The sequence below is a fragment of the Cervus elaphus genome, chromosome 14 (genome assembly GCF_910594005.1).
Source record: "Cervus elaphus chromosome 14, mCerEla1.1, whole genome shotgun sequence".
Taxonomy (NCBI): domain Eukaryota; kingdom Metazoa; phylum Chordata; class Mammalia; order Artiodactyla; family Cervidae; genus Cervus; species Cervus elaphus.
Window position 1 is genome coordinate 62,245,368 of NC_057828.1, and position 27,967 is coordinate 62,273,334.

Consider the following 27,967-nt stretch of genomic DNA (forward strand, 5'->3'; position numbering starts at 1 on the left):
ACTGATTTCCTTTAGAATTGACTGGTTTGATCTCCTTGCAGTCCAAGGGACTCTCAAGAATCTTCTCCAACACTTTGCCTCTTGCTAAATTCTTTTCTGCACTGAGACATAAAGGACTATGGTACTGCACCTCTTCGGAGCCCCTGAAATGACACCTAAGGGCTTCATGTAAATGCAGGGATTCCACCAGCGCTACTTGGCATTTAGATTGCGTTTTAATACAAAGTGATCCTGAATCTGAGCAGCAAAACTCCAAGGCCTTCCAGGGGCAGACATCCCACCTCACATCCCCTGCCTCCTGTTTGCAGAAAAGCTTTGGCCTTCTAGGCCATCCCCAAGTTCCAAAGAGCAAATTCAGAGAAGTGAGAACACTTAGAAACAAAACAAGTAAGATAAAATAACAGTTTAAGCACGTCAAGGACGCCTAGTTCCTACTCAAAGGCTATATAGATAAATATTCTGAGCCATATTCTCCAGTTGTTTTACAGACAGTAACCCCACCAGCAAACGGAAGACATTGACTGAATGCTCATGAAAGCACATAGACCCCAGACCGTTTGGAACAGTAAGGTTGATGTTGACTCCTGAAATACCACCTGGTTAACTCATCACTAATCCACAATCAATCAGAAAAATGTCTACAAGCTGATCAGGTGCCTGTGGCCAGTTTCTCACCTTGCATTTTAAAACGCCTCACTGAGAGCCCTCAGGGAGTTCTGGTCTTTTGAGCCTGCTCTCCTTGCTTAGAACCTTGTGATAAAGTGTATTTTCCTTTATCATAATCAATGTCAGTCAATGGGCTTTGCTGTGGGTCGGGTAGAGCAGAGCCGATCATGGTGGTGTTGAGAGGGGGTTTTCAGCTTCTCTGTTCCAATGTATTTATCACATAACTTCCTCTGAACAGGTTTTTAATCAGTAAGACCCAACGATTTGATCGGGTTGTCTCTACCTGAGGTGCCATTTCCTCACCGACCTCCAGCTAAAAAATTCTGTACCAAGGAATGCCTTCCGCCCGCAGGGAAAGTGGGGGTCGGGGTCGGGGTTGGGGTATGAGGGGCGCGGGCGCAAGTTGCTCTTAAGTATCCAAGGAAGACTCGATGGAAATGCCAAGGACAGAGGCAGCATCCGCAATAATGCCTCAGTTGATGGGATTGATGGGAAATCAATACTTGTTGATCACCCCATTTCCCCCTGAATTTGGCTTGTGGAAAAACACAGGAAACAACAAAAAAGTGGAATGAAGGGATGCGAAACACTCGCTCAAGTCGGACCCCGCCTTTGGTCCCAAGGCGGAGGAGAGTGGGGAGGTCGAGGCGGTCGGGGGGAGCGACACCGGCTAGCGCCTGCGCACTGGCGCCACCTGCTTCGGAAGCCCCGGGATCCAGACACTTTCTGACTCTGTGAGAACGGTTCGACTAAACGTTTTTATTCTTCATTCAACTGAAAGTATGTTATGATTTAAAACACATCCGATCCCCGAGAGACTGTTTCTTAGCCGTCTCCGTCGTCCGCCGGCACCGCCGAAGGCAGCCGCCATTAAGGGTTGCCAAGGCGCGGGGTCCTGGGTTTCCATGACGACACGAAGGCGTCCGGAGAAAGGCGTGGCGACAAGATGTCTGGCGGGAAAGACAATTTACGGGTACGGGTTGCAAGTGTCCGTTTCCTATCACTTCTGACAGCAGAAACGAGGTTGAGTTCTGCCCGACCTCGAGTCGGTGAAGCTGTGAGCGCGAGGGCGGCCTGTGGGGAAGCCGGGATCCAGCCGACTCGCCTCGAGCCAGGGGCGCCCTTAGGTGGTGCCGGTGGTCGGAGGGGTGGGTCCAGCGTGTCCTTTCCGGTCTGGGCCCAGGTGTTTTAGTTGCATCAGATATCTTGGGAGACCCCAGAAGTCTCCCCAAAGAAGACGCAAGGTAGATGAATTGTAAACTCCAAATTTAACGTGAACACTAAACGGGTATCCCTCTCTCCCTTCCCTTCTGTGTCTCTCTTTTTTCCCTGCAGGTCTGTGTTGCAGCCCTGCCAAATCCCAGTACTGTATGCCGCTGATATGTTTGTAGATTAGCTTTCCGGAGGGGTATTTCAACTGATTACAGAGAGTGCTAGGCATTGCTTATAATGTCACTCCCGAAAACACCCTCCACGTCAACACCTGAGGGCAAAAACTTGAAAATCTCTGCATCCAAGGAAGAGACAGGTAAAGTTCTTCAAGGCATAAGTAATCATGACCATAATCAGAAATCACAACCATTCACTTTTTTCCTTAATGTGAGATTTCAGATACTTTAGTTTTGTTTTACCAATATACTTGTTTAAATAAAATCAAAAGCCTTGCCTTTTATAATATTTTGCAGCCCTACTCCACATAAGGATTGTTTTTTTTTTTTTCAAATGCTGATGAGTTTTATATTGTTCTAAATTCAACCTATTTTAAGTACCAGTGGTGATTTGAAACAGTACTTTTGGGGGTTTTTTGGGGGGTTTTTGTTAAGGAACTAGTTTGTATCAGGTTTTAGTAATTACTTTGAATGAAGGTACTTATATAAGATTTTTGTTCATATATAGATGTGCAGATCTGTTCTAGAATAAGAATCTGCCAGACTCATTTCTCCCCTCCTTATGTTAAAGGCTCCTCCAGCTCACCTACATCTTGTTTTTAGGAGAGACTCTGCTAAAATCCACTTACCTTTTTTTTTTTTCTTCTGATATTCTGACTCCATCCTAAACTCTAAAGAGATAGAGATTTGGTAATGTGAACTTCAGGTGTTTTGATGGTCATCAAAGCATGATACATCCTTACAAAAATTAAAATAAACCATGCTATGTGAGAAGCATAGATTAGTGAAGAGTTCTTTAAGAAGAATGACAGTCCAGCCCTCCTTGACTACATAGGAGACTTTTCATATATTAAGTGTTCACCTTCTCTTTATAACTCATCTGCCTTCATTGAACTGTGCAGAACATTCTTTGTACTGAGTGTTACTAATTTGCTCAGATTATTCTACTCTGTTTGTTTTTGAGCAAGCTCTGGGAGTTGGTGATGGACAGAGAAGCCTGGCGTGCTGCAGTTCATGGGCTTGCAAAGAGTTGGACACGACTGGGCGACTGCACTGAACTGATTCTACTCTTTCCACTTCTAACAATCGCAATTCTACTGTTAAATCCAACTCGAATCCCTTCCACTCTGTAAATGTTCCAATTGAATTTTCACCTTTGAACTTAGATAGAAAAAATTACTAAGTAATTTGACAGTTTTGAAGAGAAGAGATTTCTTTTGTGATTTTCACATCAAAGGGGAAATAGACATTCCCATCATCTTCATGCTATCCTGGTTAACTGATCAAATTAAGTGAGTTGTTTTCAGTTTTGAATTTGGAGTAATGGAGGTTTCTCGTTGTACATGAGTTTTTGAACTTGTGTCTGATGTGAGTGTAATAGAGCTGAATGAGCACCGCCCTTAGCAGCCAGCCATTACTGTGCCTCGTGACTCCGCACCCTGTTACTAGGCAGCAGGCCTTGCTCAGCCATTGCTTGGTGCCTTAGAGCACCCTGCTTGCAAGCAACCGGCTGTTAATGAAGGATTGTCAGCTGTCCTCAGTCATTGGTCAGCACCGCAGTGGCCCACTGACAACTGTCAATGAGGCATCATTGGGGGAGTGATTCAGTCAAGGAGCAGTGGTGTGGTGGTCATCAGGTGGAGAGTGAGGTAAGAGACAGATACAGGTCTTCTCCTGGAGGCCCTCCAGCTTACCCAGTTTTGGGCCAGCGGGTGAGCTGGAGGGCCCGGGGAACAGCCTGGGGACTACATCCTGTGGGGCTCCAGAGCCCTCACTAAGGCCCTCCACTAGCCTTGGTCCAGGCCTTGAGGCAGCAGTGAAATTCTCTCTCATCCCTGTCTCTGCGACCTAAGAGCAATGGCTGTCTGCCTGGGTCGCAATCTGTGAGACCTGGTCTCCCCAATTTGGGCGATCTGAGGAGACGGAGGGCCGGTTGGGTTGGATGCCCGGCTCCCTCTGGCATGACAGCTGGGCAGGCTGTGGGACCTGGGCCTGAGGGAGCTGCCAACTGAGCTCTGTCTCCTCTTAGCCGGCACTGGGACCTTGGAGGGTGAAAGTTGTGTCTTGGAACCTTGCCCTTTCTTGTCAGGACACAGAATACCATTCATCTGGTAGAGATTTACAGGAACATCATTACCTGACCACGACCAGACCTCAGGAACAAAGAATCTGACACTGAGAAGTCTGCAACAACTAACCACGCCCATCCCTCATCTTTTGCTTTTAAAGGGACTTACTGAAAGCTTTCCGTAACTTTGAGGTTCTTAGGGGATGAGCCACCCCACTCCTCATGTGAATCTGTAGTATTTCTCTGTTCCAAACATTAACGTTTAATATTGATAGGCCAAAAAAATATATATATATATATTGATAGGCCTCACTGTGCATAGGGCACATGGATTTGTGATTTCGGTAACATGAGTAGGGCAGACAGTATGAGTTTGTTTGTTTTTTTCTTGACTAGATGATTCAGTGTTTTAAATATTGTTGCTATTCTTGGCAACCAGAAGCAATGGTTCTCTCTGTCAGCAACATATATATAGGATTGATGAGACAGCCTGGGAATCTCTAACTAACTAAAAAAAAAAAAAACTACAGTAAGCTTTTCTTTCCCATTATTTTCTTAGGACTTCCTGAACTAAAGGAGAAAAAAATTTTGGTGGATCGGTCAAAACCCCTTCCTACTTCCCTTCAAAATGAGTTCATCCCTGAGGAAGTTCTGCTTTCTCTGACCAATGCGGCCAATGCTGGTCCTTGTCCTGAAAACTTACTGCCTCCTAAGAAAATTAAAACTCCAAAGGTGTGTATGTATGTGTGTGTGTGTATGTGTGTGTATAAAGTAGTTGGGAACATTTATCTTGACATACAGTTCATTAAGTATTTATTTAATATCTTTTATATTCCAGATTGTCTTAAGGATACTTTAAAATTAATTTCCTAGATTGAAAGCTAAAATATGTTGCATGAATACTTTCAAGGAAATACTTGAGTATATATCCATTAACCTGTTTCTATGTGATTTACCTAAATGATCATTACTACTCTTAGTCTTGATGTTTTTCTTTTTTTTAAAAAAAGTTATTTATTTATTTTGCTGACTCGGTCTTGGGTGCTGTAGGTGGGCTTTCTCTAGTTGCAGAGAGCGGGGCCTGCTCTCTACTTGCAGCACGCAGGCTTCTCATTGCTGTGGCCCCTTGGTTATGGCCGAGTGCTTGCTCGAGGGTGCCCAGGCTTCACTGGTTGCTGATGTGGGCTCGTTAGTTGTGGTTCCTGGACTCTCGAGCGCTGGACTCAGTAGTTGTGGAGCCTGGACTTGGTTGCTCCGAGGCTTGTGGGATCCTCGCCAGCCTGGGAGGTCCTTGTGCCTTGCATTGCGAGGCAGGTTCTTAACCGCTGTACCACCAGGGAAGCCCAGAGTCTTGATATTTTTATTTCACTATTAAGTTGTTCTAGTTTCAGTCTTTCTTCTTGTTATCGAATAAGAATTATACTTTTTCTGAACAGTGTCCAAATGCCTTTAATGTACTCAAAAATGATTAAGAATAGATTTCATTTGACTAGAGCGCCCTCTGCTGTATATTCATGGTTGTTTTTTTTCTCCCAGGGTACTCTTCCTCGCCCTGTTGACCACGTCTGGCATAACCCTATCCGAAGAAATAAGTTCAAATACCTGATTGACCATCCAGTTTCCCTAACGGGAGCTGGAAGGTAAAGAAGGAAGGTAGTGGGGTAGATGCAGATGAACGGAGTCATTATCTCATTTTGTATGATTTCCTTGGAAGGAGCAGAACTGGAAAAAAATCACAGAATCATAGTTTTAAAGCTTGAAGTATCTTTAATGGACCAGCATAGAATCTGAAGAGGGCATGGGTCTACCTTTTGTGTATGATTATTATCAGTAGGATGGCAATAGAAGCTGGCTCTTCTGACATTTCACTCATTTAAATTTGCTTTGGTGTCTCTTTGTGTACTTGTCCCCTTATTCTCCTCTTCCTTGTTGTACTCTAGTAGGAGGGACAATATCAGGCAGAATGTCTTTGGGCCTCTTTTATTTGCACTTCTGAGAAGAGCTAGGTAACATAGTTTCATGACATGCAAAAACTTGAAAAATAAGTTCTTAAACCCTGGTTTTCCTCAGAGCAAACCCTTAAACTTACACATGTGTGTGTTCAGTTGCTCAGTCATGTCTGACTCTTTGCACCCCATGGACTGTAGTGCACCAGGCTCCTCTGTCCATGGAATTTTCCAGGCAAGAATACTGGAGTGGGTTGCCATTTCCTACTCCAGGGGATCTTCCAGATCCAGGGATTGCACCCAGGTCTCTTGCGCCTCCTGCATTGGCAGGCAGATTCTCTACCTCTGCACCACCATCAAAGAAGTGATCAAATCAGCAAGTTATATTTGTTGTTTTTATATCATTCCTAAAAATATCCAAAGGGTCAACATTTTCCCTGTGAAGATTGTGATCTCCTAATTTTCTGTGTATGGGTTCATTTATCAACTTACTCCCTCCAAAAACCACTTACTCCTGCCATGCTCCTTGCTGAAATACCATTTAATAGTGAGTTTACACTACTTGGGTAGATTATTTAGTCTTTCTGAGTTCAATTTCTTATTTGTAAAAACGGAATAATAGACTCACTCCATTTTGTGTACCTCCCAGAGATATAGAAAGCACAAATGAGATAATGAATGCAAGAGCACTTGTAAAACTGAACACTGCTCTTACTGCTGTGTAAATATAATGTGTTTTTACTCAGTTATGGCTCAGTGCTAGAAAAAGTGGCAGAAATTTAGGCTACGGACTTCTGTGTTCTGGGGCTTTCGTGTCTTAAGTATCGGTACTTTATTTTATGCCAGTGGACCATGACTTTAATTATTAACATTTAATAAGTAGTTATGAGATATTTGAAGTACTTTGAAAAATTATTATCTCTGAGTGCAGCAATTATCTGACATTAAACTTTTAATGTCAGATGACATCTAAGTAGGAATTTTTAGAAATGTGGAGATCTGTAGTATGGTAAGACAGGATAGTGGCCTCTCTGAAATGTCTGTACCCTGTGGATACATACCTTACATGGCAAAGGTTGCCCTGATTTGGCATTGGCAAGAGACAAGAGGAGAGTGACTATAAAATTAATATGTGTTAGTGACAGATATTGAGGACAAAGGATGGGACAGAATCAATTATGGATGCTGAGATTTTTGATGAGTAGAGTGGTGGTTAGAACTAGTGATTACAGAAGGATGAAAAGTTAGAAAGGGGGAGAATTATTTAGTTGTATCTAGAAGTAGCAAGTATGATAAGGTGAGATTTGATAGCATAGCCAAGGGAGAAAGTGTAGGGAAAGCACAGAGGAATGTGGATGGGATGTTGTGGAAAATTTCCACTTGGTAGGCAGGAGGTCACAGAGATGTCCAAGAAGGAGTGGGTGGGATGAAAGAACCAAGGGAATCCAGTCATACAGAGGGCAGGAAAGAGGAGAGTGTTTTTAGAATGTGAGGTGATCAACCCTGGAAAATACCCAGAAGAACAGTGGAAGATGAGAACTGGTGACTTAACTGTAGAAAGTCATCCTCAGCTTTCTGGAGAATGATTTCAGCAGAGAGATGGAAATGAAATCAGATTTGCAGGGAGATTTTAAGAAGTCTAATGTTGAGCAGAAAGTACGAGGTAGATCAAGGTAACTTGACAACAATGCAGTCAAAGGATGATTTTTAGAAGAGGAAACGACCTTAGTTATAGGCCGGAGGGAATATTTCAGGAGAAAAGGAAATACACAGAAATTATAATTGATGGAATGAGATCCCCAAGAATGTGGGCAAAGATGAAATGAAGGGCTGAAGTGGAGGAAGTAATCCTGGGGAATAGAATACATCTTAACCTGAGGCTGAAGGAAAGGAGAAGGAAATTTGAGATGGAGAAAAGGAAGGATGTGGGGGAAAACCCTAATGCCTCAGCCTTCTAAGTAAAGTATGAGGTAAGGAGACCAGTTTTGTGTCCCTTTTTACCCACTAGAAGGATGTATGTGGGCATTACCCACTTTTATCCAATAGCCAAACAAAAAACTTATTTTGTAAATTTTTATTTTTTTAATCTTAGGGATATTTCTTTTCTGTACGATGTGAAATATGTTAAAGGAGAGACGAGGGAGAGTGCAGTTTGTCCCCCACGAGCGGACCGCGCGCTGCAGTCACGTGATGGAGTCATTGTACCTCATAAGGTAAATAAAGTGTTTGACAACTTCCTCTCCCTCTCTCTACTTAAAAAAAAAAATCCTCAGAATATAAAGCCATGTCAAACTCTAACGGCCTGCATTGTTTAGGCTTTCTAATTTTTTCATGGCACTTTCTAATTTTTTCTAGGAAAGGGAATTTACTAGGAGAAGATCAAGTGTATCTTAAGCAGTTTTCCAAACTACAGCTATTTAATCTTGAAAATACAGTATAGGAGCCTAGATTTTTTTTTTTTAAGAAACCCACAGTTTAAAGTTGTAGAGTATTTGAAAGTAACACAACATCGTAAATCAGCTATATTTCAATTTAAGAAAAAGCAGAAAAAAAAAAGTTGTCGAATTCTTATTTTTGGCAGGTTGCTAAGGAAAATTTTAAATAGCTCTTGAATTTTCAAGTCAATAGATTTCTTTGTTATCTAATACTGAAACCAAGATTGTTCTTTAATTCATGGTTAATTTTTTAACCTGTTTTCTGCTAAAAGTTTATTATTCCTTGCCATGACCCATAGTACTAAGTGGTGTTATTTCTGTAATCAAAATCTCTTAATAAATAGTGTCCTTTTGGGATAGGAATTAGGATTTATATGACTCATCTAATGTTTTTATTCTTGTTCTTTTTTTTTTAAGCCAAAGAAACTAACAGATACATTGATTCCTGAAGAATTTCATATTGTGTCAAATACAGGAGTTTCAGGTTTAGAGTGTTTTGATGAGTGAGTACTGGGATATATACTGAATATCTGACAAGTTGAGCTGCTTCCTACTTCCCAGACACAGAGGAACCTGAGCAATTCACTCATGTTCCTAGGCGGGCGGTTGGTCACTAAGTTGTATCTTACTCTTTTGTGACCCCATGAACTGTAGCCTGCCAGGCTCCTCTGTCCATGGGATTTCCCAGGCAAGAGTACTGGAGTGGGTTGCCATTTCCTTCTCCAAGGGATCTTCTCAGCCCAGGGATCAAACCTGTGTCTCCTGCATTTGGCGGGCAGATTCTCTACCACTGAACCCCAGGGAAGCCTTTTCCTAGTCAATATTTACAATGAAATGAGTAAACGTTTGGCTTACCATGCTAATAAAATTTAAGGAAGGTATCAAAAACTAATGAAAAACGTCTTACTTAAAAGAGTTTGAAGCAACAAGAATTTACTGTATGGTGCAGGGAACTGTATGATTATAAAATACTCAATATCCTGTAATATCTTCAATATCTTGTAATAACCTATAATGGAAAATAATTTGAAAAATATATATATAACTGAGTCACTTTGCTCTGCACCTAAAAGTTAACAATATTGTAAATCAGTTATATTTCAGTTTTTAAAAATTTGAGATTTTCGTGATTAAATTGTTCTCTGTCTTTTTCCTGTTGTTTAATTTTGAATGAAAAAAATAAGATCTTTGTTCTGAATGCTTGCTTCCTCTTTAGAAATGGTTTTGAGCAATGACAAAGGAAAGCAGCCCTATAAGTTGAAACCTCATAATGCACGCTCTAGGGCTTAACTCCAGACTTCAGACTAGTCATTTCCAGTTTTCTTTGATTCGCGCTTTATGAGGTTGAAAATGGTTTTATTTTCTGAAACAACACTTGAATGTTTCATAATTTGAAAAACTAAAACTTTGGACTAGTTTTTATAGTAAAATATTCAGAAGCTGTCATCCGTTTCACCTTATCCAGTACATATGTTATATGGCATTTCCTTATAATGGTGGGTTTCAGAACAGTATTTTGCCAAAGGGAACTAAATGCAACTCATTTTGGGGGGTGACTTTTAATTTTTTATATAATTTTAAAGTTATAAAAATGTTACAAAAATAAGACAAGGAACTCCCATGTACTCTCTCCTGACTGAGTAATTACATTTTGCCTCATTTGCTTTAATACACACACACACACACACACTCTTAAACTATTCAAGAGTGAGTTGGAGGCCCTCATGACCATTTGCCACCAAATACTTCAGTGTGTGTTTGCTTACAACGCACTAGTTATAGATCCTGTTGATAATTTTTTTAGCTCCATCATTCTTGTATGTACTAGTTGCTGTTTTACAATATAGACTCATAGATTTCTCCATTTTTTTGGCGAGTCATATTTCTTTGTTATCATTGATGTTCAAGTTTTTCCTGGGTTTGCTAATGCCAGCTCCTTTGAGCTGGCTCTTGTGTTCTTTAAGCCTCTGCCCATCATTCTTTGAATGTTCTCTTATTCTCAGGCTCAATAAGATTTTCAGGTTCATCTTGGATTTCCCAACTCCAACTCTGAAATGAGCTATGAGTCATTTCTTCAAGAAGTACTGTTTTCCTTTTAGTGGAGAAGAGTTCTCAGAAACCAAGATCTGGAAGCTAGGTGTACTCATTGCTCCCAGGGTATCATTGCTTCTAGTCCCTCTCACACACTCACTTTTGAAACTATTTTGAACCTTTATAGTCCCTGAATATTTTTCATGAATCTAAATTCTGAAAATGGACCTTATTAACGAACTGTGTTCCAGTTGGGGGCAGAAACAAAGTAAATGTTTTTCAACTGGAGGAAGAAAAAGGATACATAAATAAATAGTAATGAATTTGAAGAGTTACCATGTGGTTCTCATTGTGATACCCACTTAGGTATAAGCACATACTTCCAGGCAACAAATGTGTATGTTGGGCATCAGGAAAACTGGGTTTGGTTTCATCTCTGCTTCTTATTAATTTTTTAACCTGTTTAGTCACTTTGTTGACTTTGGTGTTCTTAGAACATTCTTCCACCTTTGATAGGTCATTTTTTTTTAATGAATCAAAGAAATTTTTGTATTGTGATACATTGGAAAATGTGATTAAAGCTCTTTTACTTAAATGTTTTAAATCTAAGTATCATTATATCTGTGTCTGTAGATGTCTAAGTCCATTTAAGTATGATCTTGTGTGTAAAACAATGGACCTTTCTGATTGTCTCCAAGCTTCTCAATTCTGTGAGATCTTAAGTTTTTCATGTTTTATTATGTGATAAATAGGCCAAATGGTTTTCTTACAATAGCGTTTACCTGTCTTATTTATTGCAGCAAATATACTACTCTCCTCACAGACAGCGAAAATAGGCTATTGCTCTTCCCATCCATGTAAGTACAGTTTATTTTGAGAATGTTTCTAAGAAAGAATAACTATATATATATTTTTTTCCTTTTTACTGGTAGTTTATTACACAAAAATAATAAAATTACCATAGAAACCCAAGACAATGTTTGCCTACATTTCTATCATTTAATCAATGCTTTCTTTGTCCAACTGCATATTGATTCTTTACATATTTACAATAACATTAAAGTGCTAGAAAACACTTTTTTTAAATTACCATTTTAAATGTTTTTTTTTTATTGTCTTTAAATTTTATTGTGGGAAGAATATTTAACATGAGATCTACCCTCTTAATAAAATCATAAGGGTGAAATACAGTGTTGTTAATTATAGGCACAGTGTTGCACAGCAAAACTCTAGAACCTTGCATTATTGAAATATTATGCCCTTGATTAGCAACTTCTTATTTCCTTCTCCCCACAGCCCTTGCAGACCGCTATTAAACTCTCTGATTCTATGAGTTTGACCATTTTAGGTACCTCACGTAAATGGAATCAAGCAGTGCTTGTTCTTCTGTGACTGGCTTATTTCACTTAGCATAATATCCTCTTGGTACATTCATGTTGCTGCATAGTGCAGAAATCTCTCTTTTTTTTTAAGGTTGAATAATATTTCTGTGTGAGTGTATATACTTCTTTATGCATTCATTCATCGATGAATGGTTAGGTTGTTTCCACATCTTGGCTATTGTGAATAGAGCTGCAATGAACATGGGGGTGCTAATCCCTCTCCGAGATCCTTTTTTTGGGGGTCGGGGTCCACACTATGCAGCAGGCAGGATCTGAGTTCCTTGACTGGGAATCAAACCTGTGCCCTGTGCAGTGGAACTGTGGATTCACTGGACCACCAGGAAGTCCCTCTCTTTGAGATCTGGTTTCAAGTCTTTTAAGTGGAATTACTGAGTATATATAAAATACCTTTACATTCTACATTTAACTATTAGCATTTCTCCATTTTGTTATAGGCTTTTTTTCCTTATCTATCCTTTGTCCATTTTCTTTTTGATTGTGAAGTATTTGGTATTAACACCTTGTTAGCCAATATTAACAGCATGATGTTTATCACTCCACATTTTTCTGTGTTACAGTCTTACACAATAGGTATATAAAATTTTTTTTGAGGGAGGAGAACAGAACATTATTTTCTTTTATGAAAAAGAAGATCATACTATTTGTATTTTTTTGGTTTTTATTTTGTTTTTTTGTTTTGTTTTACTGTATTATTGCTATCTCACAAGATTAGTACATACAGGTATAATGCTTTAAAATGCCATTAATGTTCCATAGTACGTACATTTTCTTTATACATATTATGTTCCTTTTGCCTTTTGAGCATGACCTATTGTAACTTTAATTATAAAAATCTGCCATCTTAATCTTTTAGGAAACCTAATAAGAGAATAGAAGTGGTTCAACTGAATGATGTGATGGACACTATGCTGGAGAGGGCTGGTGTGGAAAATCAGGAGTATACAGGGCCAACCAAGGTAACTGCAAACATCAGTGAAAACTAGTGGTTAAGAGTATGTGCTGTGGAGGTAAAATGCCTGGATTGAAATCCTGACCCTGCCGTTTATTAGCTGGTGACCTTGAGCAGGTCATTTAATGGATTTGTGCCTTGATTTCCTCATCTGTGTATTACAGATAATACTGTTTACCTCATAAGGTTGTTGTGGAGATTAAAGACATAATGCATGTAAAGTGCTTAGGACAATGCTTGACATGTGGCAAACACTGTATAATTTTTTATTATTGTTATTGTATTTAATCGAATATAAGGCACCATTGATTATAAAACTGCTATTTTATGTACCGCTAAAAAACATTGCCAATTAAACCACGCTTTCTTACCACTTGTAGTTTTTTATTTTGCACCTAATGAAAGAGTTTTTTTAGTCTTACATAGTGAGATTTTTTTTCTTTATGGGGCTGTTTCTCTTTTGTAAAGTTTTATTTTTATAGAATTTGAAATTTATAGACAAGTTCTGTATAAGGCACTCCTATGTAATCTTTACCCAGATTCATTAATTGTTTACATTGTGCCCTGTTTGCTTTATCATTCTTTCTCTTTCTGTATACATCCTCTATGTGTATGGGTTTTTTCCTGAACCATTTTAGAGTAAGCTGGCAACTTCATGAATCTTTATCACCAAACATTTTGGGGTATGTTTCCTATGAATAAGGACATTCTCTTACATATCTATAATATAGTTATCAAAATCAAGAAATTTAATGTTGATATGATAATATTATGTAATATAGTTCATTTTCAAGTTTCAAATTTTATTAACTATACCTATAATAGCTTTTATAGCTATTTCCCTATTTCAGAATTTCAGTACTTTTAGTTGTCATGTTCCTGAAACTGTTCTTTGGTTTTCTTAACTTTGATACCTATAGAATGTTCCTCAATTCTGGTTTGTCTGATGTGTAACTATTCAATTCAGGCTTTGTATTTTTGGCAGGTATAACATAGTAGTAATATTGTGACTTTCTCAGTGCATCATAAAGAGGTACATGATTAGACAGTTTATTAATGTATCATTTTTATCTATATTTATAAAGAAAAGTGTAAGTGAACAAATTAATCTAGGTATTTCAAAAACTTACACTAAAACTTCAGAGTGCTTACCCCCTAAGATGTCTTTTACTGGCAAGACTATAATAAATATTGATTATCTTACTTATCTTTTGCCAGATGCACAAACTGCTTCATATACTGAAGAAGGAACAGACCATTTATAACACAGTATTTCATGAACTGATTCGACAAGTCAGTGTGGACTGTGCAGATAGAGGAGAACTACTGTCTAAAATCAGGTTCGAGCTGTTACTGGAGTATCGCAGTTTCCTCCTGAATTTTGTATTAGAATTATATTTATATCTGTTTTTCAGAAAATCACAAAAATATATATCTCTATTCTATTGATAATAAGGGACCCAAGTGTATTTCTATTCTACTTTATATAGTAAAAGTATATCATCTGAGAACTTCCTTAAGTTGATTTCTGTTGGGATGTTTGACACCCTCTTCTTTTATGATAAATTGAAATGCCGTGTGAAAAAGTGGAAAAAGATAGATTCTGAAGACAGACCAGTCTGGTTTTAAATCATCATCTAGGTGTATGACTTTGGTAAAAATCTATACCTTAGTTTTCTTATCTGTAAATGAAGATAATAGCTATGTGAAAATTTTCATTTGTCTATTTATTCACTTGTAAATGATATTTACTGAGTGTCTACTATGGGTCAAGCATTAAAATGCTTCATAGAATTGTGGTGAGGTTTAAATAAGAGCACAGAAGTAGGTGCTCAAAAAGAATGATTATTATAGATTATGATTATAAATACTATTAGTACTATAATTCTTCTTCTTATGACTATGGTACTTTCCAAAAACTGAAAGGAATTAGTAGAATACTGGGTTCTGATTACATATCTGCAGCTTACTTGCCATGGAACCATAGGCAAATGATTAGATCTCTCTGATTATCTGTATCTCCTGAACGGGAATTAACAGTATACATTTGCCCTATTTGTCCACTGTCTGATTTGTGGAAACAGAGTGTGCCTATCTGACAGTACTCATTAACTAGAAACAAAGCCATTAATAGGAGACTGATTAAGATTAGAATACCAAGGAGTAAGTTGTTGGAACACCATCAAGAGCTGCAGAATGCCAAATTAGAATGAGGATAGGGAAAAATAAAGGCTAAGTTGTCACTCTAAGAACAAAGTCAGGAAGGACAGATGAGGAATCAGTTGGAGAGGAACTAGATGACTGTGTGTCCAAAGTTTCCTTTAGTGAGAAATTGATATGAGTGGAACTCTTCCAGCTGATTTTCGGAGTTAGCTTTTACAGGCCAAAATAGGGTGGGGCCCTGTTCCAGAAAGTCTAGACAGAAAGAGATAGGGAAATCAAAGCCAGAATTCTTTAACAAAAATTGAGTCAGACACTAGGGAGTCAAAAATACTAACTTCAAAGTGCTAGCAACAGGATCAGAATAGGGCTTCAAATGGGCTTCCCTGCTGGCTCAGATGGTATAGAATCCTGCAGTGGGAGACCTGGGTTCAATCCCTGGGTTGGGACAATCCCTGGAGAAGAGAATGGCAACCCGCTCCAGTATTCTTGCCATGGACAGAGGAGCCTGGTGGGCAACAGTCCATGGGGTTGCAGAGTTGGACATGCTGAGCGACTGAGCAGCACACAGGGCTGAAGCCTAGAGAATTTAGAATAAGGTAGAGTTGGAGTTAATACAAAGTAGGTGGGGATAAACAATGAGGTTTCAAGATGATTGCTGGAAGCATTCATGATGTGTTTGTGGAATAGTGAAACACTTTGTCGGTTCAGTGTAATCTACTGTCCACTGTTTTGTTGTGGTAGGAGTTTTTTTGCAGAGCTAGGGCTCACCTTCGATGAGGAAGACATCTGTTGTCCTCAGGCTGGTATCTTACAGAGTCCTCCCTGTTTCACAAGATTTTGTAAGGATCCAATAGATAGCCCCAGCAAATCGTGACACCAGTATTTCGAATGCCCCAGAAATACTCTCTGTCAGCCCCTAGCTGTTTGCTTGTCCGTTTGTTTGTCACTAGTTTTCTGCTTTATGTCTTTCTGATCAGCTTGTGTGTGTGCCTGCTTTTCATGCAACTGTCTCCCAGGCCTGTTGCTGTAGAGGGAGGGTTTCATATGAAACAGAGGTTCATAATAGCTATTTTTTATAAGGGGAAGAATAACTGACAGATTGGTTATAAGCTGAGTAAGACTCACAGAAATAGGGCTACCACAGTAATTATTTTTGGTTGACATTATGTTTATCTTTGGATGCAGGCACCTGACTTTTCTTCTGGTTGTTATTTTTTCCAATATTTTATGGGAATTTTCAAAACACATAAAAATGGAAAGAATTTTACTGTAAGCACACATACATCTAGATTCTGCCATTAATTTACTTTTCTTGCTTTATCGCTTATCTGTCCATCTAGCCATCCTGGTATTTGTCCATCAATTTTGTGTACTTAAAAGTAAAAGGCAGACATCAGTGTACTTCCCTTAGATACTTCAGCATGTATATCATGAATCAGTTCATTATTTATTTTCCATTTTGTTTCTTCTAAGTCTCATTCATGATGGTTTAATTGCATGAGTGTTTTCCAGTCTCTGTTTATGTGACTAATAATTCAGCTAATCTTAACCATGAAATCCTCAGGGTATAAATGATGGATGCTTCCTGAAGAAATGATTTGCATTTTTTCTCTTCTGGAATCCTGGCTTCCTCCTACACCCAGGTTGCCCACTTTGAAGAAAGCCCAAGGCTTAGTCTCTGGGACCCAACATTAGCACTTTTACTGGGCCACCTCTAATCTTGAGTTTTCCTAGTGAATAATTTTTACCGGTTACCACTTCCCACTCCATTGTTCGCTTACTGTATTTAGTTTGTTGCTGTTGTTTTTGTTTTTCCCACCTCTAGAGGCTTGTGTTTCTTTCTGCGAGCCAAGTAATACGTCAGAAAGTATGCTTTATCATGATTATAATTGTGTGTGTGTTTTGTAACTAATTAATTTATTTTAATTGGAGGCTAATTATTTTACAATATTGTGATGGCCTCTGCTGTACATCAGCATGAATCAGCCTCGGGCACACATGTAACCCCTCCCTCCTGAACCCTCCTCCCCCTCCCTCCTCCCCCCGTCCCTCCAGATTGTCTCAGAGCACCGGCTTTGGGTCCCCTGTGTCATACCTCAAACTCTCACTGGCTGGCTGTTTTACATATGGTAATGTATGTGTTTCAATGCTATTCTCTCAAATCATCCCATCCTCTCCTCCTCCTACTGTGTCCAAAAGTCTGTTCTTTATGTCTGCATCTCCTTTTCTGCCCTGCACGTAGGATTGTTGGTACTGTCTTTCAGATTCCATATGTATATATTAATATATGGTATTTGTCTTTCTCTTTCTAACTTACTTCACTCTGTATAATAGGCTCTAGGTTCATCCTATAGTTGTGTTTTAATGGAAAAGCCCTTCAGAGTATGTTGTTCCTACATTGCCATGAGGGAAAACCCTAAAGAAAGTGTTTTAAAAATTGATGCTTCCTGATGAATGAGCTGCACACTGGGCTGATGAACTCCCTGTCCCTTTAAGTGTTTAAGCAAGGGCTGGATAATTCTTTTTGTCAGTGGGTGAGAGATTCAGCTAAATGATTATTCCAACTCAAAGATATTATAATCCTAGGGTCTCAGTTGTTAGAATATAATACCTAGATCACTTTTAAAATAAATGAAGACTTCTCAGTTATGGTATTCATAGTTTATCATCTAGAATCATTTCCAAATATTTTGTTTGATGCTGTTCAGAAGCAAGAGAAATTACTTATTGTACTTAGGGATTTACAGTTGGTGTCCTTTAACATTTCGGTTAATTTGAGAAAAGTGGTTTTATTCATGAATTTAACTATTTATAAATAAAGTCCCACTGTATTCAAGATACTGTCAGATGTCGTAAATGTATATATATGTAAGACATAGTTTTTATCTTCATAGAGTTTCTGAATTAAAAGAAGAAATAAAAGAAGTTGTTATTTTGTTTTACATCTTAGCCATTACTTTCCAAATAATTATGACTCTGGTTAAAATTCTCCACAGTTCATTCACTTGGCATTCAAAATTCATTCATGAGCATGGCAAGAATTCACAGCTTAGGTCTTTTTCTAGCTTGTTCTTCGCGTATAGCTTTTATGAGTGTCTGTTCACTATTTCTTTCCTTAGAATTACTTTTCTCTCTCACGTATTTTCTGGCTCCTTTTCCTTTCTGCTTGATGTCTTGTTTTCCTTTTTCTCATAGAGAGCGGTATGTACAAATGCTTGACCAAATTGCCCGGCAGATGATTGACTTCTACAAAGACATGGTAACTCAGCGAGTGATGGACCAGCGCATTTTAGAAGAATTGTACAATTTTAAGAATGTTATTGAGGAACTGACCAGGTGAAAACTGTGCTTATCAAAGCCCTGTCTCTAAAGAGAGTAAAAGATACTCAGGGAAAGTAGAATGATTAAAGGACTCTCTTATTCTCATTTCATTTTTTGCGAGAGAACAGAAAGGCCTAGATAGAGAGGTAGAGACATGAGTTACATAGGCTAACACAAAACTAGGGCTCTGTGTATATTTAATAGGGAAAAGACTCTTGTTCTTCCTTCCAAAATAGAGGTGCTTTTCTTAATCTGGTTTACAGAGCAGTGCCATGATTATGGATGTTAAGGTACAAATCCTGAAGAGAATAAGCAGTGTGTATAATAGCTATCACATTTTGTGATTGGCTAACCTTGTGGCAAGATGTTAGTGGCAGGAATGAAGACAATAGAATAGACATGCCAGAGGGTAGGATAGAGCAGCCTTAAGGCATTGGCTGCCAGCATCTGCCTTCACTCCATTCTAGAGAGCTCTCCACATCTTCTTTCTGCCTGTTCTAGCCAGTCTGATTCCATTGCTAAACCTGGTTAGAGTTCACCTGAATGAACACTAGATTTCTTGCCTGGGTTTATAGGGTAGAAAAACTGGGCAGAGATATACGCATGATAACTGAGAAGATTCCTGAGTATAAATCTGATTTCCAAGGCAGAAACTTTCAAAATCTTCAGCTATGACTATAAAATTGGCTTGCTCTATTTCAGGGAACTGTGTCTGGTTCGGGCACATGATACAAAATTAACAAAGGAAGCAGAGAAGGCCCATAGAGATTTGGCACAAGCTGTTTTAGATGCTGAAAAGAATGCCAGGTGAGTTACCAAATGTTAGCCATTATGTCATATTTGCTTCACATCTTCTTTCAAGAAATAAAATTTTTAGAAGAATTTGAAGTTTTTGTAAATTATAGCAGTTCCTGAAGGAGTTAATATACATAAAGCTCTTTGTACATATTAACTCTTCCACACACTGTTGTAATACACATCTTGTGTCTCCTTGTATGAAAGTTTTCCAAGGGTGTAAAACCTAGAAGTGGAATTACTGGGTCATGGCATATTCTAGCCTTGTCTTGCTAGATGTTACCAAATACTCCCCAAAGTAGTTGTAACGATGTATCCTCTAATCAGTGTATGAGATTTCCCTTTTGCCCATATCTTTTATAGTCTTACAAATATGAAAATGTATCTGGTTTTTGTTTGCATTTTCCAAGTTAGTAGTTAGTAAACGTGAGTCTAGTTCTCTTTTAGATGTTAGTGACTCTACTGAGGTCCTAATGTTATTCTATTTCAGGGACTTAGCCGACTTTTTCTATAAAGGGCCAGATGGGGAGATATGGTTTCTAATACAACTCTGGCTTTGTGAATGTGTGCCACTGTAGTGCAAAAGCAGCCAAGGACAATACCAGAACATCACAGTGTTCCAGTAAAATTTTATTTACTGACACTGAAATCTGAATTTATAACATTTCCATTTACTACAGAATATTATTCTCCAATTGTTTTTTAACCACTGAAAGCTATTAAAAAGTAAATCAAATACATAAAAAAATGTAAAAGTAAAGTTCTTAACTCATGGGCTATACTAAAACAGCGATGGGCCAGGTTTGACCCACAGGCTGTGGTTTTCTAACTTCTGTTTCATTTTCTGTTAGAGTTCTGATTACTAGGAAGCTCTTGGGTATGTATCAAAAGATACATCTGATTGCATTTTAATTTTTTATTTAGTTGATTTAAAATATTATTGTATTATCATAGAAACAGTACATGTGCCTTTTAAGAAAATTAATAAATACAATCAAAAATAAATTTTAAAAAAATCACAATTTCACTCCCTAAAGATTATTACCGTAAATACCTTAGTGTATATTCTTATGGATCTTTTTTCTATGTACATGTGTGTATGTGCATTTTTTAAACCAAAATTGTGTTGTACATACTGTTAGCCTGTTTTTTCAGTCAATAATCCATGCCTGTTTCAGCAAATTTTTACCTCATAAATTACCCAATTCTTTTTTTTTTTTAACTTTATTTATTCGGCTGCACTGTGTGGCATGTGGGATCTTAGTTCCCTGAGTAGGGATTAAACTTGGGACTCCTGCATTTAAAGCATGAAATCTTAACCTCTGGACCACCAGAAAAGTCCCAACCCAATTCTTATTTGAATGTTCCTAATTATTCCCAAAATGAATTTTACATTGAGTTGTCCAAACCAGTACCCAATCTAGTACCATCCATTGTATCTTATTCTATGTGCCTTTTAATCCAGCATTATCTTTTGCTTTTTTTTTTTTAACATGTTAAAGAGTGACCATATTTTATAAATGTCAAGAAAAACACAAATTTATACAAAATATAAATTCAAAAATAACTTTCTGACTTGTATTCTGTTTTATCACTTGCTAGAATGAGAGGGGATCTTGATCACTTTTTGTCCACTGAATGTACTACTGTTTTCTTCAGCTGAGTCATCCTTGTTATCTTAGTAAATAACTACCTTATACTCTGTCCTTTATCCTCTTATCTCTGATATTACCTCTCCATCCTCTTTCTGAGATGATGACCTTGCTTTCTAAAAAATAGAAGCAAATTGAAGAGAGAGCTCAGTTCTCTGTACATCTCCCCAACCCCCTACATCTGTGCTCATACATTCCCTCTTTCCTTCTCTCACTGTGGATAAACTGTCTCCTTTCTAAGGTCAGTCTCTCCATTTATGTCCTGTTACATCCGCTCTTACCTACTCTTGATATTTTCAGCAAATATTCCCTCTTTCTCCTGTATCATTAGTATTTCCCTCTACTTGATCAGTCACACCAGTATACAAATATGCTGCAATTGCTCTTATCTTAAAAACAATAATAACAAAAACCCTCTTCCCCAGACCCAAAAACCATACCTAAAACTTCCAAGTCTCTGCGGATGACAAATCCCCTTCTAGCTGTGGCTCCATTTCTCTGTTCCCCTTACAACAGACTTTCTCAAAAGGTTGTGATACTTCTTTTCTCCACTTTCTGTCTTCCCATTATCGCTTGAACCCACACCAATCAGGCTTTCAACCATTCCATTCCACCTGACAATTGTACTTGTTAGAGTCACCAGTGACTTCCATATTATTATATCCAAAGGCCCATTCTCAATTCTCATTTAGCTTGACTCACCAGCAGCATTTGTCATAACTGACCAGTTGCTTTTACTTAAAACAATGTCTTTTAGTATATTATGCTGTCCTAGTTTTCCTACTACTTTACTCTTGGCTCCTTCTTATTGATATCCCTTACAGGTTCCTTTCATCTCGCCAATTTCTATTTATTTATTTATTTAATTGAAGTGGCCACCTGATGCAAAGAGCTGACTCATTTGAAAAGACCCTGATGCTGGGAAAGATTGAGGGCAGGAGGAGAAGGGGACGACAGAGGTTGAGATGGTTGGATGGCATCAACGACTTGATGGACATGGGTTTGGGTGGACTCCGGGAGTTGGTGATGGCCAGGGAGGCCTGGTGTGCTGCGGTTCATGGGGTCGCAAAGAGTTGGACACGACTGAGTGACTGAACTGAACTGAACTGAATTGAAGTATACTTGATTTACAGTGTTGTGTTAATTTCTGGTGCAGAGCAAAGTGATTCAGTTTTATGTGTGTGTGTGTGTGTGTGTGTGTGTGTTTGTGTATCAGTTCACTACCATCTTCATCTCTTGCCTAGGGTATTACAATAAACTTCTAAATGGCCTTTTACTTCTACCTCTACACTTTGTGAGTCTGTTCTCCATACACCAGCCAGCGTGATCTCTTAACACTTGACTCAAATGATGTCATTTCTCCATTCGAAATTCTTCAGTACCTCTATCTTACAGTAAAAGACCATTTTAAAAAAATCACAGGACTCATCCTACCAGAATTTCTCTGACTTCTACGTTATTCTAAATCTGCTTGTCTTTGTGCTGTTCTTTAAACACACTAGGGTGGCCTGCTTTAGGTCCTGGATTCCTTCTCCCCCAGACAGCTGTATGGTTTCCTCCCTCCTCCTTTTGGACCTTTGCTCAAATGTCTTATCAATACGGTCTTTCCTGACCCCTCTATTTAAAATTGTAATACACTGCTTATTCTTAATCCCCTTTATCTGACTTATTTTTATCCACAGCACTATCACTACTTAATATAGTATGTTTTACTTTAATTTACTCATTAGCTCTTTTAAATAAACTTTATAAGGGCAAAGTTTATTTTTAGTTTTTGTTTAGTTTTGAATATTCCTTGGGATATAGCAGGCACTAAACAGATATTTGTTGAATGAATTAAAAAAATAAGCTAGACCTTCTTTTGTGCTGATGTCCATTATAAAAACAAAACATCTAAAATCAAAGAGAAGGGGAAGAAAAGAGAGGGAAAAGGGCTCACCTTCTTTAAACATTGATAGTTCTGAAGTAGGATGGTTCATGTTTTACATGTGATTAGAAATTATGGGTAATATTTTTATAATGATTATTTTGTTGGAAATACAGACACACATAAATAAGAAAATAAAGAACATTCACAATTCTTTTAGAGTTAACTACTATTACTGTTTCAATATGGTTTTCTTTTTTCTATGTATTTTTTAAAAAAATCATATAAAGCTGAATATAGACCATTATCATTTGGGTTTTCTTGTTTTATGTTTTACACAAAAATTTTTCCCATGTAGTACAGTATTAAGAACATGATCTTTAATTAGCAACAGAGTATTTTCATCAGAGAGCTACATTATGTATTTTATTTGGCCAGTCCCTTGTTGGACATTAAGGTTATTTCTGCATTTTTTTCTTTGGTTGTTATAAACAAGGGTCATTAATTTTAGTGCATAGCTAGTGCATTAATTTTAGTGTGTAGCTGTTAAGGTTATATAGCTTTTTGAATTTTTTTGTATATATTCATCTGCATGACATCTGTGGTGATTTATTTTTTTGCAGTTTGAACAAGTCAAAGCCTCCAAATAGAAGGAGGCTTTAGGAACTGATGGTGGTGGTTAATGGCTTTCAATGAAATCAGAAGAATTTTATGTCACTGGCTTTTTATTCTTTCAGAAAAGTTAATGTCTTTGTTGTTGTTGTTTAGTCGCTAAGTCGTGTCCAAGTCTTTTGAGGCCCTATGAACTGTAACCCGCCAGGCTTCTCTATCCATGGAATTTTCCAGGCAAGAATCCTGGAGTGGGTTGCCATTTTCTTCTCTAGGGGATCTTCCCCACCTAGGGATAGAATCTGCGTCTCCTACATTGGCAGGCAGATTCTTCACCACTGAGCCACCAGGGAAGTCCTAATATTCTTTAGGAGGAAGTGTTTTGAAAGGTTTGTGAAAAGCTACCAATCACTTTATAATTTCTGTGTTTCTTTTTAATCTTGGAAGGGCTTATAATTCAGTTAGAAGGAAAAGATATATTTTCGTAAACATGAAGAAAAAAGATTTAAGATAAAGGTACTTAATTAAACTTAAGCTTTTGATTGGTAGAGAATTTCTTTAAATCTTATGCTAATTATATATAATTTTAAAATATAGCTCACAATTATTGGGCTTTGTGCCTTTGTATCTTCTCAGTAAAGAATGCTAAATTCATGTATATTATCTATGGTGAAACAGGTCACCAGCCCAGGTGGGATGCATGAGACAAGTGCTCGGGCCTGGTGCACTGGGAAGACCCAGAGGAATCGGGTGGAGAGGGAGGTGGGTGGGGGCATCGGGACGGGGAATACGTGTAAATCTATTGCTGATTCATGTCAATGTATGATAAAACCCACTGAAAAAATAAATAAATAAATAAATTAAAAAAAAAAAAAAGAATGCTAAATTCAATGAGAAAAAAAAGCTAAAAGCAGCTGTATTACTACTACATGTATTTAGAATTTTTCATTAAATGTCATGTTGTTATACCACTGGAATACCACAGTGTGAAAATTCTAGAGAATAAAGAAGAATATGATGAAAAGTGTTTAGAGCAGAGAACAATATATTAAATTTTTCCTTAAGACCTCTGTAAGATTTATACATGAAATTTGAATATTTTTTCTTCTATTTCCCTGTATATTAATGTTACTAATATATCCAGCAATTATGCCATAATTACCTTATGATGAGTTTTAAAGGAACAATTTGCCTACTTTAGAACAAAGTTATTTTTTTGAGATATGTATTTATGTATCTGTTCTTAATTTTTCTTTTAGAATTGTAGAAGAATATCATGACCTATATACATTACAAAGAGAAAGGATGGAGAGTGATATTAAACAGTTAATGGTGGAAAGAGATATCTGGAGCTCAGCTACATATGAATTATCTGTAAAGGTTGTTTCCTCTGAAATCAACTTCTTTTTTGGCTAGATAAAGTTTCATTTTATAATTTTCAATAATCTAGACAAAAATTTTGTTTTATTTTAAAATTTTTATTGAAGTGTACTTGATTTACAATGTTGTATTTAATTTCTGTTATACAGCAAAGTGACTCAGCTATACATATATAGACATTCTTTTTTCATCTTCTTGTCCATTATGGTTTATCACAGGATATTGAGTAGAGCTCCCTATGCTATACAGTATAGGACATTAGTGTTTATCCATCCTACATATAATAGTTTATGTTTGCTAATTCCAAACTCCCAGTCCTTCCCTGCCTGACTCTCTTCCTTGGCAACCACAGATCTTTTTTCTATATCTCTGAGTATATTTTTGTTTTGTAGATATGTTTATTTGTGTTTATTTTAATTCCACATGTAAGTGATATCATGTTACTTGTCTTTGCTTCTGACTCACTTAGTACTATAATCTCTGAAAGGGAAAGTGAAAGTCGCTCAGTTGTAATTCTCCAGGCCAGAATACTGGAGTGGGTAGCTATTCCCTTCTCCAGGGGATCTTCCCAACCCAGGGATCCAACCCAGGTCTCCTGCATTGCAGGCTGATTCTTTACCAGCTGAGCCACAGGGGAAACCCAAGAATACTGGAGTGTGTAGCCTGTCCCTTCTCCAGGGAATCTTCCCAACCCAGGAATCAAACTGGGGTCTCCTGCATTGCAGGTGGATTCTTTACCAGCTGAGCTACCAGGGAAGCCTTTGATAATCTCTAGGTCCATCCATGTTGCTGTAAATGGCATTATTTCATTCTTTTTAATGACTAGTATTTCATTATGTATATATATACACATCACATCTTCAGAAAAATTTTTGTAAATATTTATTTTAAAAAAATTAGTTTGTATTGGAATATAGTTAATTTGGAATGTTGTGTTAGTTCTGCTGTACAGCAAAGTGAATCAGTTATATGTATACATGTATCCACTCTTTTTAAAATCCTATTCCAATACAGGTCATTACAAGTTATCTGTCTTATACATATTAGTGTGTATATGCCAGTCTCAATGTCCCAATTTATCCCTCCCATCCCCTCTTTCCCCCTTGGTAACCATATTTGTTTTCTATATCTGTGACTCTATTTCTATTTGTAGATTGGTTCTTTTGTACAATTATTTTTTTTTTAGATTCCACATATGAACAATGTCATAAGATACTTGTCTTTGTTTGACTTGCTTCACTTGGTATGACAATTTCTAGGTCCATTCATGTTGCTGCAAATGGCATTTCATTCTTTTTAATGGCTGAGTAATATCCCAGTGGACATATGTGTGTTTGTGTGTGTGTGTCTATACCACATCTTCTTTATCCATTCATCTGTCATTGGACATTGAGGTTGTTTTCATGTAGACAAAATCTTTAGAAATGAAGATATATGTTTAATTGATGAATAATGCAACTATTCTATTATAAGCCTTGAAAAGAAGAAGTTATATTTTTTTCTCTTGTTTCTCCTCTATTGGGTACCTGCCTGTTGCCCAGTCAAGGGCTCTTTTTTTCACCAGAACCTATGAGTATGAGCAGGTATTCTATTTCTGTTGTTTGTGAATGTGTTAAAACTTTCAACTTTAATTAGATGTTAATAAACTAGGGAAAGTGGTTCTTTTTTTTTTAAATGATGTAACTGTATTACAATCACTGGATAAGTCACTTTGGTTCTATTATTTAATACTTTGGTACCCAAGATAACAACTGAATTGAAATATGGCAGCCTGTAGACAATGACAAGATGCTTTAGGCAAGTATTATAGCAATGTCCCACAATACAGTATTCAGTGTTTCCTGGTTGATTGCTTAATGTCACATCTGGAAATTACAATATTAACAGAAAATTATGACCCTAAACACATTCAAAATGCTGTCCCACTTTCCTCTAGAATAGTCAGATCTCATCTATGACATGAAAGTTCTATTCTGATGCAGAACTTTAAAAGAGACATTGATATGTCCAGAGAAACAATTGTGACAGTAAATATATAAGAAACAAACCTGTAAAAGAAACAGACTCACAGATAGAGAGAATAAACTAGTGGTTACCAGTCAGGAGAGGGAAAGGGGGAGGGGCAAGGTAGGGGAAGGGAATTGAAGTATGAACTACTATGTGTAAAAAAATAAGCCATAAGGATATATTATACAGCACAAAGAATATTGTTAATATTTTATAATAACTACAAATGGAATATAACCTTTAAAAATCGTCAGTCACTATGTTGTACACCTGAAACATGTAATATTATACATCAGTTCAGTTCAGTCGCTCAACTGTGTCCGACTCTTTGTGACCCCATGGACTGCAGCATGCCAGGCCTCCCTGTCCATCACCAACTCCCGGAGTTTACTCAAACTCGTGTCCATTGAGTCGGTGACGCCATCCAACCATCTCATCCTGTCGTCCCCTTCTCCTCCGGCCTTCAATCTTTCCCAGCATCAGGGTCTCAATTATACCTTAATTTAAAAGAAAAATTAAACAAATCTGGGAACTAGTATGTTCAGCAGGAGAAAAAAAAAAACAAGGGAGTTACCTCATCTAGAAGTATTTAAATAGTAGAGAACTAACTGACCACTGGTAAGAGATTTCTATAGAGGAATACCTTGAACTAGTGGGGCTTTGTATTAGATCACCATGCTTGCTCCTTGGAAGAATAGGTATGACAAACCTAGACAGTGTATTAAAAAGCAGAGACATCTCTTTGCCAACAAAGGTCCGTCTAGTCAAAGCAATGGTTTTTCCAGTAGTCGTGTGTGGATGTGAGAGTTGGACCATAAAGAAGCCTGAGGGCCGAAGAATTGATGCTTTTGAACTGTGCTTACTGGAGAAGACTCTTGAGAGTTCCTTGAACAGCAAAGAGACCAAAGAGATCAAACCAAAGAGTCAATCCTAAAGGAAATCAACCCTGAATGTTCACTGAAGGACTGATGCTGAAACTGAAGCTCCAATACTTTGGCCACCTGATGTGAAAAACTGACTCATTGGAAAAGACCCCCTGATGCTGGGAAAAACTGAGGGCAAAAGGAGAGCAGGGGGCGACACAGGATGAGATGGTTGGATGGCATCACTGACTCAATGGGCATGAGTTTGAGCAAACTCAGGGAGATAGTGATGGACAGAGAAGCCTGGTGTGCTGCAGTTCATGGGGTTGCAGAGTCGGACACAACTTAAGCGACTGAACAAGAACAATAGGAAATAACAGCTATAATGTCAACTCCCTGAAAATAAGGACTATGTCTCTTTTGT

At 37.8% G+C, this 27,967-nt stretch overlaps 1 protein-coding gene across 1 annotated transcript in view; it reads left to right on the forward strand.

Annotated features, from left to right (window-relative positions):
• The first annotated feature begins 1,382 nt into the window (after positions 1 to 1,382).
• The window catches only part of AXDND1 (axonemal dynein light chain domain containing 1), a 71,350-nt gene continuing 44,765 nt past the window's right edge, over positions 1,383 to 27,967 (forward strand). The window contains exons 1-12 of the mRNA XM_043924309.1: positions 1,383 to 1,639; positions 2,002 to 2,194; positions 4,682 to 4,854; positions 5,659 to 5,762; positions 8,161 to 8,281; positions 8,921 to 9,006; positions 11,335 to 11,391; positions 12,791 to 12,893; positions 14,105 to 14,226; positions 18,245 to 18,385; positions 19,073 to 19,177; positions 24,553 to 24,673. Coding sequence (XP_043780244.1) covers positions 2,116 to 2,194; positions 4,682 to 4,854; positions 5,659 to 5,762; positions 8,161 to 8,281; positions 8,921 to 9,006; positions 11,335 to 11,391; positions 12,791 to 12,893; positions 14,105 to 14,226; positions 18,245 to 18,385; positions 19,073 to 19,177; positions 24,553 to 24,673 — 1,212 coding nt within the window. The 5' untranslated portion in view covers positions 1,383 to 1,639; positions 2,002 to 2,115. The remainder of the gene's footprint in view (positions 1,640 to 2,001; positions 2,195 to 4,681; positions 4,855 to 5,658; positions 5,763 to 8,160; positions 8,282 to 8,920; positions 9,007 to 11,334; positions 11,392 to 12,790; positions 12,894 to 14,104; positions 14,227 to 18,244; positions 18,386 to 19,072; positions 19,178 to 24,552; positions 24,674 to 27,967) is intronic.